The 15,325-nt window shown below is 37.1% G+C and overlaps 1 protein-coding gene across 1 annotated transcript in view; it reads right to left on the bottom strand.

The window, feature by feature from the left end:
• The window catches only part of LOC106689022 (dynein axonemal heavy chain 12), a 96,956-nt gene that overhangs the window by 64,988 nt on the left and 16,643 nt on the right, over positions 1-15,325 (bottom strand). Inside the window, exons 5-7 of the mRNA XM_067051182.1 lie at positions 7,201-7,391; positions 6,285-6,443; positions 225-435 (exon numbers count right to left, since the gene is read on the bottom strand). Coding sequence (XP_066907283.1) covers positions 225-435; positions 6,285-6,443; positions 7,201-7,391 — 561 coding nt within the window. The remainder of the gene's footprint in view (positions 1-224; positions 436-6,284; positions 6,444-7,200; positions 7,392-15,325) is intronic.

The following is a 15,325-nucleotide window of genomic DNA, read 5'->3' as shown; positions in this document are numbered from 1 at the left end:
TATAATTAATTATTATTATATGAATTAAATTATTGAGAGAGGGTATGCGAGCTGGCTGAGGACCAAAGAATGGTGGAAACCTCAAACAGATGTTCTTTTGGCTAGAAAAAGGAATTAAACAGACCAATGGCAGCTTCAGACACCTGTATATATATGAAGGATATTTTTCGATTATTTATGTTTATATTTTGAGAAGAATTGTAGAATAATAAGGTATTACTTACCATTGATCGATATATCAAGAGCATGCTTCTGATTTTTTCAACAAAGTGCTCTGCAATAATATGTTCTCTTAGGTAAGGCAGCTCTGATACGATAGGCTCGATGACCTTGTCCTTCATGATATGCCAGTGCTTGATCATTATTGTGTGTATGTTCCCGAAATATTTCTCCAATTGTCTGAGTAGAAAATGAGGGGACGCATGTCCACAAAATCTGAAAAAAAAAAAAGTATGCCAATCAGTTAATATGACTGACTAAGATCAATTCAAATCATATTTATCATGTCCAGAAAAAGCCCTATACTAAAAGCCCAACTCTAAAAACTGGTAAAGATAGGCGTATCCCATCTAGCTACCGCCCAATGTTTCTTACAAGTTGAATCTGCAAAATAATGGAGAGAATATTTAATAGAAGATTAATGTGGATCATAGAAAAGCATAACCTTATACAATCATTCCAATCGGGGTTTCGAAAAGGCCGATCTACAATTCACCACTTGATAACATTGGAAACAGAAGCACATGATGTATGCTTTTATTAACGGGCAACAAATGATAGCTGTCTTCTTTGATATGCTGAAAGTATTTGGCAATATAAATCATTCCATTATGTTACAGAAACTGTACTTTATAGGAATCACAGGACTAATGTTCTCATTTATCAGACTCAGGGATGTGTCCTCAGCCCCACTGTATTTTCCCTGGCTGTAAATGAATTAGGACTCAATTTGCCTAGGGGAGTTAAGCAACTTTTGTTCGCCGACGAACTGGCAATCTTTAATCGATCAGGAAGTATTCGAGATATTCAACTTAAACTACAAGACGCAACCATCAGGATAAAAAACTGTCAATATTCAATTTTCCATAGACAAGACAAAATGCCTCCACTTCAGTAGGAAATGACATAGACCTCAATCACCCGATCTATTTCTAGGAAACTCCCTCGTACACCGATTATCATAGATTTTTAGGCTTAACATTTGATAAAAGAATAACTTGGCAATAACATATCTCTGTATTAAAAACTAACTTCACAAAAAAACTAAACATTACTCGTTTACTAAGCCGTACCTCCTGGGGTGCCTATATAACTAGCCTTATTAAACTTTATCAAGTATAAATACAATCGAAAATGGACTACGGCTCATTCGTCTACGGCTCGGGTCATTCCCAAGTGCTTGCTAAACTGGACACAGTCAATCAAGCTGGAATCCAAATCGCGACTGGAGCATTTCGAACAAGTCCTATTCTAAGCTTATGCGCTGAATCCAAACTATCGCCACTTTCGTTCAAAAGATCTAAATTAGCCATAAACTACAATTCAAAATTATATCCATAGACAAAACATCCGACACATAAATATATTTTTAATCCAAAATTTTCCATTCCTTTCGTTAAAAACAAAATTCCGTTATCTGAAAGACTCTCCTCGGCTATCGCTTTTCTCAAAAACGATAACAAAAAAACAATCATCCACTATGGACCCTCCAAAGTTCTAAAACCAGTTGAATATAAACCCCACTTTTCTCGTCTAATTCAAAACATGCTAGAAGCCTTTATAATCTACACAGGCGGATCAAAATTCGACCAATCAGCTGCATCATCGTGTAACTAATGACTCAACGTACAGAATTAAACTCCACAAACTATGCAACATATTCACTACCGAACTCAATGCAACAGCAGCAGTACTTCACTTCTATTTTTCTTTGAACCACAACAATATAACAATAATTACAGACCTATTAAACTCATTAAAAGGTTTAGATTTTATGTATCCAGAGCATCCGAATATTTTCTGTATCCATTTTTACTTAAACACTCTATACAATATGGGTATGTCAGTTACATTTATATGGGTTCTAATTCATGTAGGAATAGCTGAATGAACTGGCCGATCATGCTGCAAGAGAAGCACTCGCGCTTTCGGGACGGAGTAAGGCAATTTTAAGTCCATCAGAAATGTGCAAACCCCTTGAAAAGGAAATCAAAGATAAATGAATGAATGATCATCTTTGTGGAATGAAAGCCCGTGGAGTAAACTAAAAATGATTTAAAAGGACGATAAGCCCTGGGGTGCCTTCAGCCACAATTACCGTAGAGAGGAGGTCGTACAGACCAGGTTAAGAATAGGTCACACGGGGGAAAAAAATATAGTAAAAATAACTAAATAAAATAATAATCCAATTAAAAAATAAATAAAATTAAACAAAAAATTGATGACCAATGATGTTTCGTGCGACTAAACGAAACAAAAAGCCCAATACGACGAATACAAATAACCTTCGGTTGCCAACCATTAAGACTGGTTCATTCTTCGTCAACTCAACACAATTTTGCACCATACCATCTCAGATTACCTTCAAATTTTGCTCAAATGTTGTACTGGTAAGATTTGGAAATACTATTGATATGTCCACTCGTTTTTTAAATTACAGAATTTTAAGTTCTCATAAATGGACTAAAATTAGAGAATAGGTTTTGGAATTAGCTGTAAAAGCTTCCATAATTTAGCTTTAGATATGGGATTGGTATCATTTAAAGCCTATTCCATGCCCATTCATATGATATGGAACGCTTAACAACTTAAGATAAGTTAACATTTCTCAAAAACTAATTAAAAATTTTAATTTTCTTTGAAAGTATACATTTCAAAATTTTCAAATTCATACATTGAATTGGTTGTGTTGATGTTAATCACAGGGCAATGATAAGACGGAAATGGTTTCAATGTTAAAACAATTAAAAGCTAAAGCTCTGCTCTTATAAATTAAACTCTTCATAAATTAATATGTATTAATTATTACAGTTATGCTAATATTAAAGTTTACATGAAAATAAACATAACCCAAACGTGAATTAGGATTTATTTGACAAATTAGGAGACATATTAGGATTTTTTGTTTTATTTTCCTTGATCCTAATTCAATTGAAAAAGTGTCCACGAACATTTTATCAAACATTTAGTTTTGGGAATGAACTCACGGTACTGGTTCATTTCTTTGATAAATAATATTTTATCAAGAAACATTCTGATTGAGGTATGAGCTGAACAAGATATGTTTGGATTAGTAATATTTTCTGTTGCTCACTCAAAATTTGTACTGGGGTTTGGATTTAATTTTCACAAGCTTCCAGTCTCTTATGGCCTGCTTCAAAAGTGTGTTGAGTGTGGTGAGTTAAAGCGATCTCAAAAAAAAGTTATTTTGATATAGAAATTAACACATAGCAATAGAGTAGTTAGAACCTCCCAACGTATATTCACTGTTTCACCCAGAAATTCACTGTTTAAAACAATGATACAACAAACATACTTTTGTATACCCTCGATAAGTATTTAAACCTCATTAATTTCGATTATATGTATTCCTTCACTATATACTAATGACCCTTAAGATAAAACTATGAACATGAAACTATGACAGCTTGCTACTAAGTTAAAAAAAACTGATTTAAAGAAGAAATGTAAAAAGTTCTGAAAATACTTTAAAGAAAATATGTTAAATTATTAGAAAAGTGGTATATATATTATAGTACGAGAGCCCGTACGAAAAAAACCCAGTTATTTCACCACAATTTCCGACTTCATTAGTGTAAACTACTTATAGTTAGGAGTCAAAATTGATGAGTCTGCCAATCCAGTTCAGGGGAATATAAAAATGTCGGCCGTTCCAAAAAGTAACCAAAACACAAAAAATGCAGTTATTTCATACCTCTTGTTTCTTGACTCATATGAAACTAGGGTTGTTACTGACACAAAAGAAACTTGTCTGGCAAGCTTGTTCTGTGCCGCGCGTTGTGCAGACGCATTCCAAAATTCGACTTTGGAAACCCGAAATTCGAATTATTTGCGGTTAGTTATTTATATCTTTCATTTTATTTATTACATTTTTTATAAATCTGAAATTTGACGAAAAAACTAAGTTTTATCTATTAAGGTGTGATGCGGTCTTTCAATTGATTAATTTTCTGATTGTTGGTTTTTCTCTTATACATGAAAGGTACTTTAGTAACGAACATCACTATTAGCAGAAAAATTATAAGAATAAAAAGTAGGTAGTAATTAAATTTTATTGAACGATTTATTAAGTAACAAAAGAACAGTTTTCTAATAAGTTTTTCAAACATCAATATTTACCAAAAAATATTTTTTAAACTCTTATTTTTTCATATAAATAAATCGTTGTTAGAAATCCAATTGAAGCAAGTTGAATATACTACAAAAAATATTCTAATTAGATGTTAGGCCTTAAATTAAAGCTTATTAAAAGTTCTAAAAACAAAGTTTTTCATTTTTCGTTTTTCTGACAAAATATTTTGATTATGACGGCTAAATCTCTGCAACTATTATGTGTAAAGATGTCTATTAGGCATCAAATTAAAGCTTATTTAACGTCCTAAAAAAGTTATTACAAGGTTTTTCGTATGAGTAGTAGTTTTCATGATATTAGCAAAATAAATTCACAAAATGACGATTTTTTTTTTGTCTGACAAAATGTTTTGTTTTTGACGGCTATATCTTAGGAAATATTAGATTTTCCATACGTAGAAGAAAGAAATGTACAAATATAAATGAAATCAAAGCGAATTTTTTTTTTATTAGACTTAAGATTATGTAGAAATTTCATGTCAGCTATTTATGAAAATGTATGGCAATGAAGCATCTTCAATTCAAGTGGGTTCCCTTAGAAAAATTTAAAATATACTAATTCAACCCTGCAATGTTGAGTAATTTTTACCGCCATTAATCCAACTTTTTGTTAGCAGAAATTTTCGGATGGAAATTTTTATATGACAAGAGGACATTTACAATCAAATCTGGTATTTTGAGAAATGAAATTCTGATACACTGATATTTTAGATAGTAAAGAAAGGAAAGAATGTGAGGATATTGGAAAGCATAAAGTGCAGAAGTCGCCTTCAGATATCGAGTCTTATGAGTCTAAAGGGAATATCTAAAAACTACCTGAATCAGCTTAATTTTTAGTTAAACAAAGAGAATAAAAGATGTTAGCAACGACTTTTACAAATTTACCAAATTTTTAATTAGTAATGATATATTTCATTGTTATTTTTTTTCTGTTTGTCTGTTTGAAGTAATTCTAATTTCATATGCATATTTATCTAAATAACGTGTTCAAATATTTTTTAAAAAAATGATGAAATAGGCTAGAACTATCTTTCCGGATATAATAAAAATTTTGAAAGTTGAATTTTGTATTTCGTCTGCACAAGCTTGGAAGACAGGTTTCTTTCGTGTCAGTACAGACTCAAGTAAATAAATTTCAGATGGGTAAAAAAGGTAATAAATAAAAAAGAAGATATAAATAACTAACCGAAAAAAGTTCAAATTTTGTGTTTCCATAGTTGAATTTAGGAACGCGTCTGCACAACGCGCGTCACAGAACAAGTTTGGCAGACAGATTTCGTCTGTGTCGGTACTAACCCTAGTTTCGTATGAGTCAAAAACCAAGAGGTATGAAATAACTGCATTTTTGAGTTTTTTAAGTTGAATTTAGGAACGCGTCAGTACAACGCGTGGCACAGAACAAGCTTGGCAGACAGGTTTCTTTTGTGTCGGTACTAACCCTAGTTTCATATTAGTCAAAAACCAAGAGGTATGAAGTAACGGCATTTTTTAAATTGAATTTTGGAACGCGTCTGTACAACGCGCGACACATCACTAGCTTGGCAGACAAGTTTCTTTTTTGTCAGTATCAACCCTAGTTTCATATGAGTCAAGAAACAAGAGGTATGAAATAACTGCATTTTTTGTGTTTTTGTTACTTTTTGGAACGGGCGACAGTTTTAAACTCCCCTGAACTGAATTGGCAGACTCGTCAATTTTGACTCCCAAATATATGTAGTTTACATTAGTGAATTCAAAAATTGGGGTGATATAACTGCCTTTCTTTTCCTCTTCGGCTCTTGTACTATTAAGTCGGTCGATTCCTCCTAGGTACTACTATACTAGACTTTACCCTATCTGTACTATAAGGCTATAGTGTCTGCTAGATAAAACTCTACTAACTGACTTCATTAATTTGATAAACATAGACTTACTGAATACGGTCTTTAATATTAGGAATTTCATTCGCAGCATTTTCAAATATCTTCTTGAAAACGTCTGTCGCAACTGCGATATTTCCATAGTCTACTCTGCCTAGTACCCGCTTCTTGAATCTCTCGGCGGCCAAGTTTATAACTTCTTTAAAACTATCCCTGTAAAAAAAGATTTTCAAACAGCTTTTTTCCGTGTCTTTTAACATATTTTTATGTAGTTTCTATTTAGGTAGCCAAACCAACACTAAACTTCAGTGATTGCTTTTTTGTTAATTGAAATAAATATGGGAAAGCAGCTCGAAAGAAGTAAAGGTCTGATGCCTAGTGGTGGATTCCTGATAATCATTAAAAAAAAAAAAAAAAAAACACTCCTGGAATGTATTCGCAAGAACTTGCATTTACTATGCATTATTTAAATTTTTTTTTGGACTAGTCAGTGATTTTTTTCTAACAATTTTTTTTTCATAAAAATCAAAGTAGAAATATTTAAATTACAAAAAAAAAAAAAATGGATTTTATCACTTTTATTTCAAAAGTTAGATTTTTTCCAGGGACTTATTATTATTATTATTATTTTTTAAAGAACTAAACTGTACTTTATTCAGGTAAAGATAACAGAAAAAAAAGTCACTACAATGAGATGGTGGGATGTAAAAGGTTAAAGATATTGATGAAATGTGTGATTTATATTTTTTTAATTTTCACATAGTTTAAAATATCTTTTTTTTTCTTTTAAAATAAGTAGATCTGATCTGATTACTATTCAAATATTACATCAATTATTTTTTTTTTATAAGTTGGGAGGGATCACTGAATTACTGTTTAATTATACTAAACAATACTCTACTCGAAAATCATACAAACAGCTGGAAAGTAATAATCCATAAAAGGTTAAGTACATTTTAAATATACTTACGGCAATGGGATCTCATACTCTAAGAACCAAGGTAAGAGTTGCATTGAGTTAATGATGAGTTTGCTACATGAATCGATAAAAAGCCCATCAAACGTGAAGTTAGTGGTCACAACTTTACGATAGTGTCTCTCACGAGTCCGAAGTTCCTCTGCATCAGAGAAACATTCTACAGCTCTGTCCATTCTGCATTCCTAAAACCGGGAAGAAACTCTTAAATAATTAAATCTCACTGAGCTATTTTTATTGAATAGCTTAATACTTTTTACAAATTTTGGCCATAAAATAACGTTGTTCTGTTACACTTCACCACTAGTTATTAATATGCCAACAACGCTTGCAGCCTGTTAAGCCATCTTGTGATTCATATCTTTTTTAAAAGGTGTTTTCTTTATTATTACAAGAAAACTATGGTTTATAATAGAAAAAATCTCTTGCTCCGCCGAAACGACCCCCCTTATGCGGGAAGAACTTATACTAAACCATATTTATTGAAGAGAGTTTTATGTAATTTTCGAGGTGCAGTTTTTGAGTTAATTACATTGAAAAATTCAAGAGTAGTAGCTTCCTTTTTTAAAATAAAACGAGATCTACTTTTAAAAAATCACATAACTTAAATTTATAAAGAGATTTGCTTCAAAAAATCACAAAACTTAAATTTATAAACGAGATTTTCTTCAAAAAATCACAAAACCTAATTATCCAACTTTTCAGTGTAAAATCAGACTACATGAACATTTTAGTCGCAAATGAGGAGTAGGGTCATTCCCTGGCCTAAGGTCCACGAATTCTTATACATGTACAAAATTGATACCGTTGAGGCAAATAAATTACATATTTTTATAAATGGTTTATGTAATTAGCTTAAGCAAATTTGGTTTCCTTTATTTGTTTGTACAGGAAACTCATTAATTATTTTACTATATTTTATACATCGCTATACTTGACCAACGTTTCGGATTTGCTGACATTACCTTTCGACTTTTGCTGTAAAAAAAAAAAAAGATTTTATTACGCAATAAAAACTATTAAGTACGGGTGAATAATTAATAAAAATATGTTTTACAAAGACAAGAGGATCTCTGTCTGGTATGGTAATCGGGACAGAGGTATGCTGTGGATCTCTGTATATTACGAAGCCGTTAAAACAAATAAAAAATATCGTTGAGTAGAGAGAGAGAGAAAGAAATTTATTCAATCATGCTGCCCAAATACATCGGGTTGCTACATTACACAGCATACTGATCAATCCGTGATCGGACATATATAAATTTATAAATTACATTTTTTGATATGATACAATATAATAGAAAGATAACATTTTTTTTTTTCCCCATAGTATTCTTTTACAATTAATATCAGTCTACAAACTAAATACAAGCTTTTCAATTTATTCCTTTTTTTTTTTCTTTCCCCTCCATTTTACAACCATTATTTCATTTTATCAACAAATTCCCCTATATAGCAAATATTAGAATATAAAAAATAACAAAGTAGTAAATAAATAAATAAAACAACAAATAAGATCTGCGATGGATGCATGTCATCCCTCCTCTGGATAACTCCCCTACTCATTAATTTCCATGCATGTGGTGGTGGATGATTCCCAGGGAGTCAAGTATTATATTCTCTGTCATCCTAGCCACGTCCTGGACATCGACCCCGAGCTCCTCCATGAAGCTCCTACTTGTGCTGGGAATAGTTCCACGGGCTCCGAACCAGAGGCCTCTCACGTTGTCTCGTTCTACGAAGCCCTCACGGAACTTCTCCTTGAGGAAAGGGATACATTTATCGTAGATTTCCTTCTTTTCCCTATCTACCTTAGTTCAGGTCAAGGTCGTTATTTTCATATCTCACGGTGAGATCCAGAATGATTGCCGAGTTCCCTTTCTTAGGAAAAGCAACTATATCTGCATATCTTGTGGATCCATCCGTATCTACACAGTAGACCTCGTCAAAACAGTCTAAATCTCTTTCTTTTAGGAGCTTCATTAACTCGTATTTCACTCTATGATGTCGGCGTGTTATGAGGAGGGAGTTGTTGGGGCATTTCCCCAGCACATGCGCTGGTGTTTCCGGCTCTCTGTTGCATTTGCGACAGAGGGACCCAACTTCTCTATACTGTCCGCCGACACCTGGGACTCCACGTAGGGGTGCATAATTTATATTTAATTTCAGGGCATTGGACCATTCAGAGCCCGTAAGTATTTGTTTATCGTATATAAACTTATTTGTTCTCGGTGTCTCTTTGAAATGGTGTACTCCAATGCCCTGCCACCTCCAATTAGCCCATTCCTCGAACGAAAATAACGTATAAATATAAAACGTCTTCACGAGACTAGAGTTTTTTGTTTCTCCTACAAAATTTGGTGAGATAGACATGGTGACAAGTTTTTTTCGTACTCCTGTCGACATATAAAAGTATTACAATATCAACCCAATTGAAACCTAATTTGCCTTGGTGATAACGTAAAATGGCACCAAAGGAATTAAATATATATAAAGTTACGGCCTTTCATGGTCCATATCATCTGATCAAATGCCATATGTAAAGTGTATACATATTGATGGATGGATTCCTTATATAAATCAACTGCGGCCAACAAATCCTGGGCCAATATTGTACCCCTGTCTTCACCGGACCCAGCCCACTCTCTTGAAATGGGATAGAGGAAGAGCATTTTTTATATATGTGTATACATTTTAGATTATTTATCATATATATTGTATTAGTTATTAAAAGGACATCAAGAGTTCCTCTACCACCTCTTGCAAGGCCAAGTCCCGTTGAGATGCCCATGCTCTTCTCCACCTTCAGCCAGCTGGAGTCGTTACTAGGCCGCACTAAGGGGAGCTAGCGGTCATGATGGTCATCTACTGAAGATACTTCCCAGGATGGTTAAAGCCTCCCTACTGAATATCTTCAACTCGTGCATAAGGATCTCTTACTTCCCAACTATCTGGAAATAAGCGATCGCTTGTTGAACAGGCTTGCCTAAGCACAATCGCCCGATCAGCTTCCACTAGTATATGAGAAACGTCTTATTTGATTATCCCGATTATATTGGAGTTTACGTCTCCAGCATGAATGCTTAGCAAGCTCTCCACCACGCCCAGACTAGGCCACTTATCATATATATATATATATATATATATATATATATATATATATATAAACTTATATGGTCATATGGACTTCGTCAGAAAAAGTTGCAGCTACATTGAAGAAGGATGGGACCTAGGTGAACCCGGCAAAGACTGATGCTGTAGTCAAGTCCTTCAACTGCAAGAGAGGCAGACTCCCTCAGCAATTCGTCGTGGATGGTGAAAGCAGACAAATTTCGAATACGATCCTCTACTTTGACTGGATAGGCATCTCACCTTCTCAAGATGGCCCGGCAGAAGTCCTATAAGCTCTACTACTTGCTCACTTCACAGCTGATCTCACTGCACCTCCAGCTGAAGACATAGCAGGCTTTCCTCTATGAATGGCTATGGCTATCTACACCGCTCCTGCGACACCTCTTCAATATCACGCTAAGAAGTTTCTTAAGAATCTTCTTCTGATATCACAGCTGCAGAGTTTCGAGAATTCCCTTCTTCGGCGCATTGTAAAAGGAAGTTCGATTTTAGAGAGCCAGGAACAGTGCTGTATGTGATGAGCGCCAGCTTCTCTCTGTACCGGATTTCATAGGCTGTAGGCATATTAAGTTCTTCTTGATGGGCTAAAGATCTGTGCCAACCCGGTCTTCAGCGAAGTGGCCCCACCACCGATACTTGGGAGGTGGCAGAGCACTGCCCCCTTGATCGAAGTTCTCTGCAAGCTGAAATCATCTGAGCCCCCCTACCCTAAAGGAGCCGTCCTTCCCCATTCTTGGTACTGAAGCCCGGGACATTAGTTCAGTTTAAAAATTAACATTTTTTTATTTCCTTCTTCTGCTACCCCTTGTTTGTCACTACTCTCTCATTTTTTTTTTGTTGCTGATAAACTGCGAAGACGAACGGAAATGAAATAGTGATACCGGCAGTTTTGAACTTTCCACTAAATGATCCTGCCCCACCAGAGCCTATAAGCCAAAATAATTCCCAACGTTACCAGAGACCACTTTGGCGCAAAATCAAGCTAATACGCTTGCGTTGTTCAAAATAAGACCGGTAAGCGCTTAGGATCTACAGAAGGCAGTATAAGAGTTAGAAACAGACAAGCGAGTTGAACCATGTTTTAAAAGGGGACATTGCTTGATGGCTAGGATTGAAACACAAACGCCCGCGAACCTGTTGGGTACGTCTCCTTCGGCTATCATGCCATCTCTGTTAACCCACCTTCAGCGGAACTTGTAATTTTCTTCTTATAATGCCACGCGAGGCATTTCTTGGAATGCGGAATTAGGTATCTTTCTTTTACCCAATGTTTCACTTTTATGTGTTAGTATGTACGTACACTGAGCCCTGCTCTCCCCTTGGCGAAATCCTGCCTAGGCCTATGCAATGTCATACGGCAAAACAAGTTTTCTTGTATTATGTATATATATTCTGTCTTGTATATTTTGTATTAGTTGGAAATAAAGATTGGGTAGGGAGGATGCGGATTCTCTGAAAGCGGTAAAATTATGCCGAATAAAAAGAAACATACTAAATAAGATTCAAAGACGAAAAGAACCCAAGGAAGTGTCGTATTTAAGTAATCCAAATTTTTCGGCTCTTTTTGGAGTTTATATAAAGTTTGGGACGGGGGTCTCGTTTTCTGATGCCCCCTTGCCGCGGACACCGGAAGACCTCGAAGACGCCGCGACTGCAATGCCGCCCCAGACTAAGCACCATGCAAGCTAGGACCTGGCCTGCCCCTACCATCATGTCAGAGTCCAGGACTTGCTGGCCAGCCACCGATCGAGACTTGTATTCTTCTGTTTTTATATATTTTAAGAAACATTTTATTTCTTTTTCATTCTTATTTTATTTCATTTTAGAAAGAATGTGATCATTCATCACTATTACCTATTTCCCACAACGGTGTGGCAGATTGTAATGTCTATCAATAAATAAAATTCGATTTTAAACAAAAAAAAATATTATCTAAGAATAAATATTACTTTGCATGTTTGATGTGTAAAGTACTTTATTGTTTTATATGATGAAAGTAGTAATAGAGTTGAATGTACATCAGTGCTATGAGGGCTAACAGCTACCAACCGCAATATTAACAAACCGCTGTCTCAGTTATGGATAATAATCGTCGGGGGAAACCCTTCACGGTTCCTTTCACAGTTAAATTATGTAAATTTACATGCAAGTTTCACCGCTTAACACACAACTTATGACAGACTTTCCATTTCGGTGTAAATCGTCGACTATGATGGAAATTAAATTAAACTGATCATCAAACATGCATCGGATTAATTGATTCAATTATTAGAACATAACTTAAGCCGTAGAGGGAGTGTTTTGTCAAATGAAGATAAAGGAAAAATGTTTTAGATTAATTAGGCACGGAGATGCCCCCCTTGCCGCGGACACTTGAAGCCCCCAAAGACGCCGTGACTGCAAAGCCGCCCCAGCCTAAGCACCATGCAAGGTAGAATCAGGCCTGCCCCTACCATCACGCCAGAGTCCAGGACTTGCTGGCCAGCCACCGATCGAGAAAGACCTATGCTTTATTTCTGGCACCAGGCGAAGACACTGTTAATATTTATTTGTTCTATTATTAAAACGATTTTATTTATTTATATATTTTTAGACTGAAAGGCTATTTATTCATAATCGTTAAAATCGTTTTGCATATTTTTTAATTTACCTCGTTCAGAAAGTTGTTCGATCAATTAAAATGGGTATGAATGATCAATCGGATGCCGAAATCGCATAAAATGCGCGAAGTAAGCATCATATTTGGCCGAGGTAGGTGAGGGGGTCGAATCGGTTCGGGCATTGGCTTTGGAGGACGAAACGGAAGTCATCCTGTCCGAATTGGCTCTCCGAGCTTTGGACCCCGTCACCAGACGGCACTTTGAGCTTGCCCATGCAAGCAGTGAATTCCCCACCGTCGATGAGGTGATAGCGTTCGTGAGACAGAGACTAGTGGCGTGCAAGCTGTCTCACGAACTTAATATGCTGCCTCATTCCGACGCTCCACGCGATAACCCACCGGTAGATGAAAGGACAGAGTCTCCCTGCTTGCCAGCATGATCGGAACGAGGGACCGTGTTTCTCCGCACCCATCCGGGTTGCAACCTAGGCGCAGGTCCCCTGGGAAATCGGGAAGATCGGGGCTTCGTCAGTCACCTGGCACTTCTTCACGCGGGAAATCCGTCTCTCCTTCTTAACATTATAATAATTTACATTCAATTAACACAGAAAGTCTCTCACATTTTCAACCACCCCTTTGTTCCACACTACTATTAATACAATTTAAAATACGAGCACGGCTTGGGGTTCGATCCACATAGATACCAGAGGTAGACTGCTAGAAGAGAGTGTGGCGAGGTGTCAAACGTTATGAACGAGCCCTTTGCTCCAACATTTTTCGGAGCGAGGGGCCCGAGTGGGATAGATGTGACACTTGCCACGGACCCCATAGCGAAGCGTATTGTGAACTGGACTCTACGAACAGATACGAGCTCCGACCATCGGTCATAGCCTTCAGTGTGGTGGAGGAGGAAGGTGGTGCCCTAGCTGTTGAAAACGGCTTCGTAACTCGATCGGCGAACTGGAGAGCATTTTCCAGTGAACTGGAGGGAATACTGGTTGATCAAGAATGGGGGGGGGATGGTGCAGATAGATGTGGAGATAGAAATTGACCACAGGGTGGCAATGCTTACATGCATCATTACTGAAGCTGCAAGTATTACCCTTCAACGCCAAAGAGCGAGAGTACGTCCGGTCCCATGGTGGACGCCGGCTCTAACGCAGTTAAAAAAAGAATACTACAGGGCCAGGCGTAGGTACCAGGAGTGCAGAGACGACGAGAGGAGGCATAAGTATAGGGTATACCGCAAGGGGGTGCGCTGCCAGAAGAAGAAATCCTGGTACGAATTTATTGTAAAGGAGTCAGAAAAGAATCAGGGGTATCGCATAGAAGCTGTAATCAGCTCAAGAACAGTACCCCTTATATCGAGGAGGAGTTATTGGATATATTCAACGAGTGTTTGGATAAGGGGTACTTTCCAAACAAGTGGAGGACTGCAGACTTGAGACTGCTCTACAAGGGAGGTGGCGAGAATTAGGAAACGCCTAAAGCCGATCGACCTATATGCCTCCTCCCAGTAACTAGTAAGGTCCTGGAGCACATGATCGTACACAGCCTTAGACCAGTCCTAAGTGCTGCAAGTCATCCACGGCAATACGGCTCGACCCGTGGCAAGGGAACTACGGATGCGCTGCTGAGAGTGCGTAGGGACGTGGAGGAGAGGGTGGAGAAATATGTCTTATTGATCATGTTTGACTTCTCCTCCGCCTTCGACAGCGTTTGGTGGCCCCGTGTACTCCAGCGGTTACCAGAGCTCGACACCCCCAGTAATCTATACTCCCTCGTAGGTAGTTACGTCAATAACAGGAGTGTCAGGATCAGGGGTAACTACTACGAGGTCGAAAGAAAAAGTGTGTAGTGGAGTCGAAACCTTACGCAGACACAGAAGAGGAAACTGGCCACCATAGAGAGATTGGCTCTGCTGAGGGTCACAAAGACATACAGAACGGTGTCACATCAGGCGGTGCAGGTGCTGGCCGGATCGATGCCCCTAGACCTCATTCTCAGGGAGGATGTCCTTAAATATGAAGTAAAGAGGCGGGGACTAGAAGTGCTACCGGAGGAGCTCCGAGAGAGGATCGGTGAGACTCCAAACTAATGGAAGAAAATGCTCAATACACTCAATACTCAATACAGGAGTGAAATGGACGGTGGGTAGCAAGCCAGAAGGGCGCAACTTTGACAAAATTCTTCCCTACCATCCTTTCTAGATTGAAGGCTAAATGGGTCCTTCCAGACTATTAGATCTCACAGATCCCAACAGGAAACGGGGGGTTTTGGGGAAAGCTGCAGAGCTTTAGAAAGAACGTTGAGTATGGCAGCAGCCATGACTCAAGCCATACTCATAAGAGGCTCCATGGGCAGGGCTCGTCCTATCACCCTGAATAT

Source organism: Halyomorpha halys, unplaced genomic scaffold (assembly GCF_000696795.3).
Source record: "Halyomorpha halys isolate HHAL.00 unplaced genomic scaffold, Hhal_1.1 Scaffold1261.1, whole genome shotgun sequence".
NCBI lineage: Eukaryota > Metazoa > Arthropoda > Insecta > Hemiptera > Pentatomidae > Halyomorpha > Halyomorpha halys.
The sequence above is the reverse complement of the archived record's forward strand: the minus strand, read 5'-3'. Positions and strand labels throughout refer to the sequence as shown.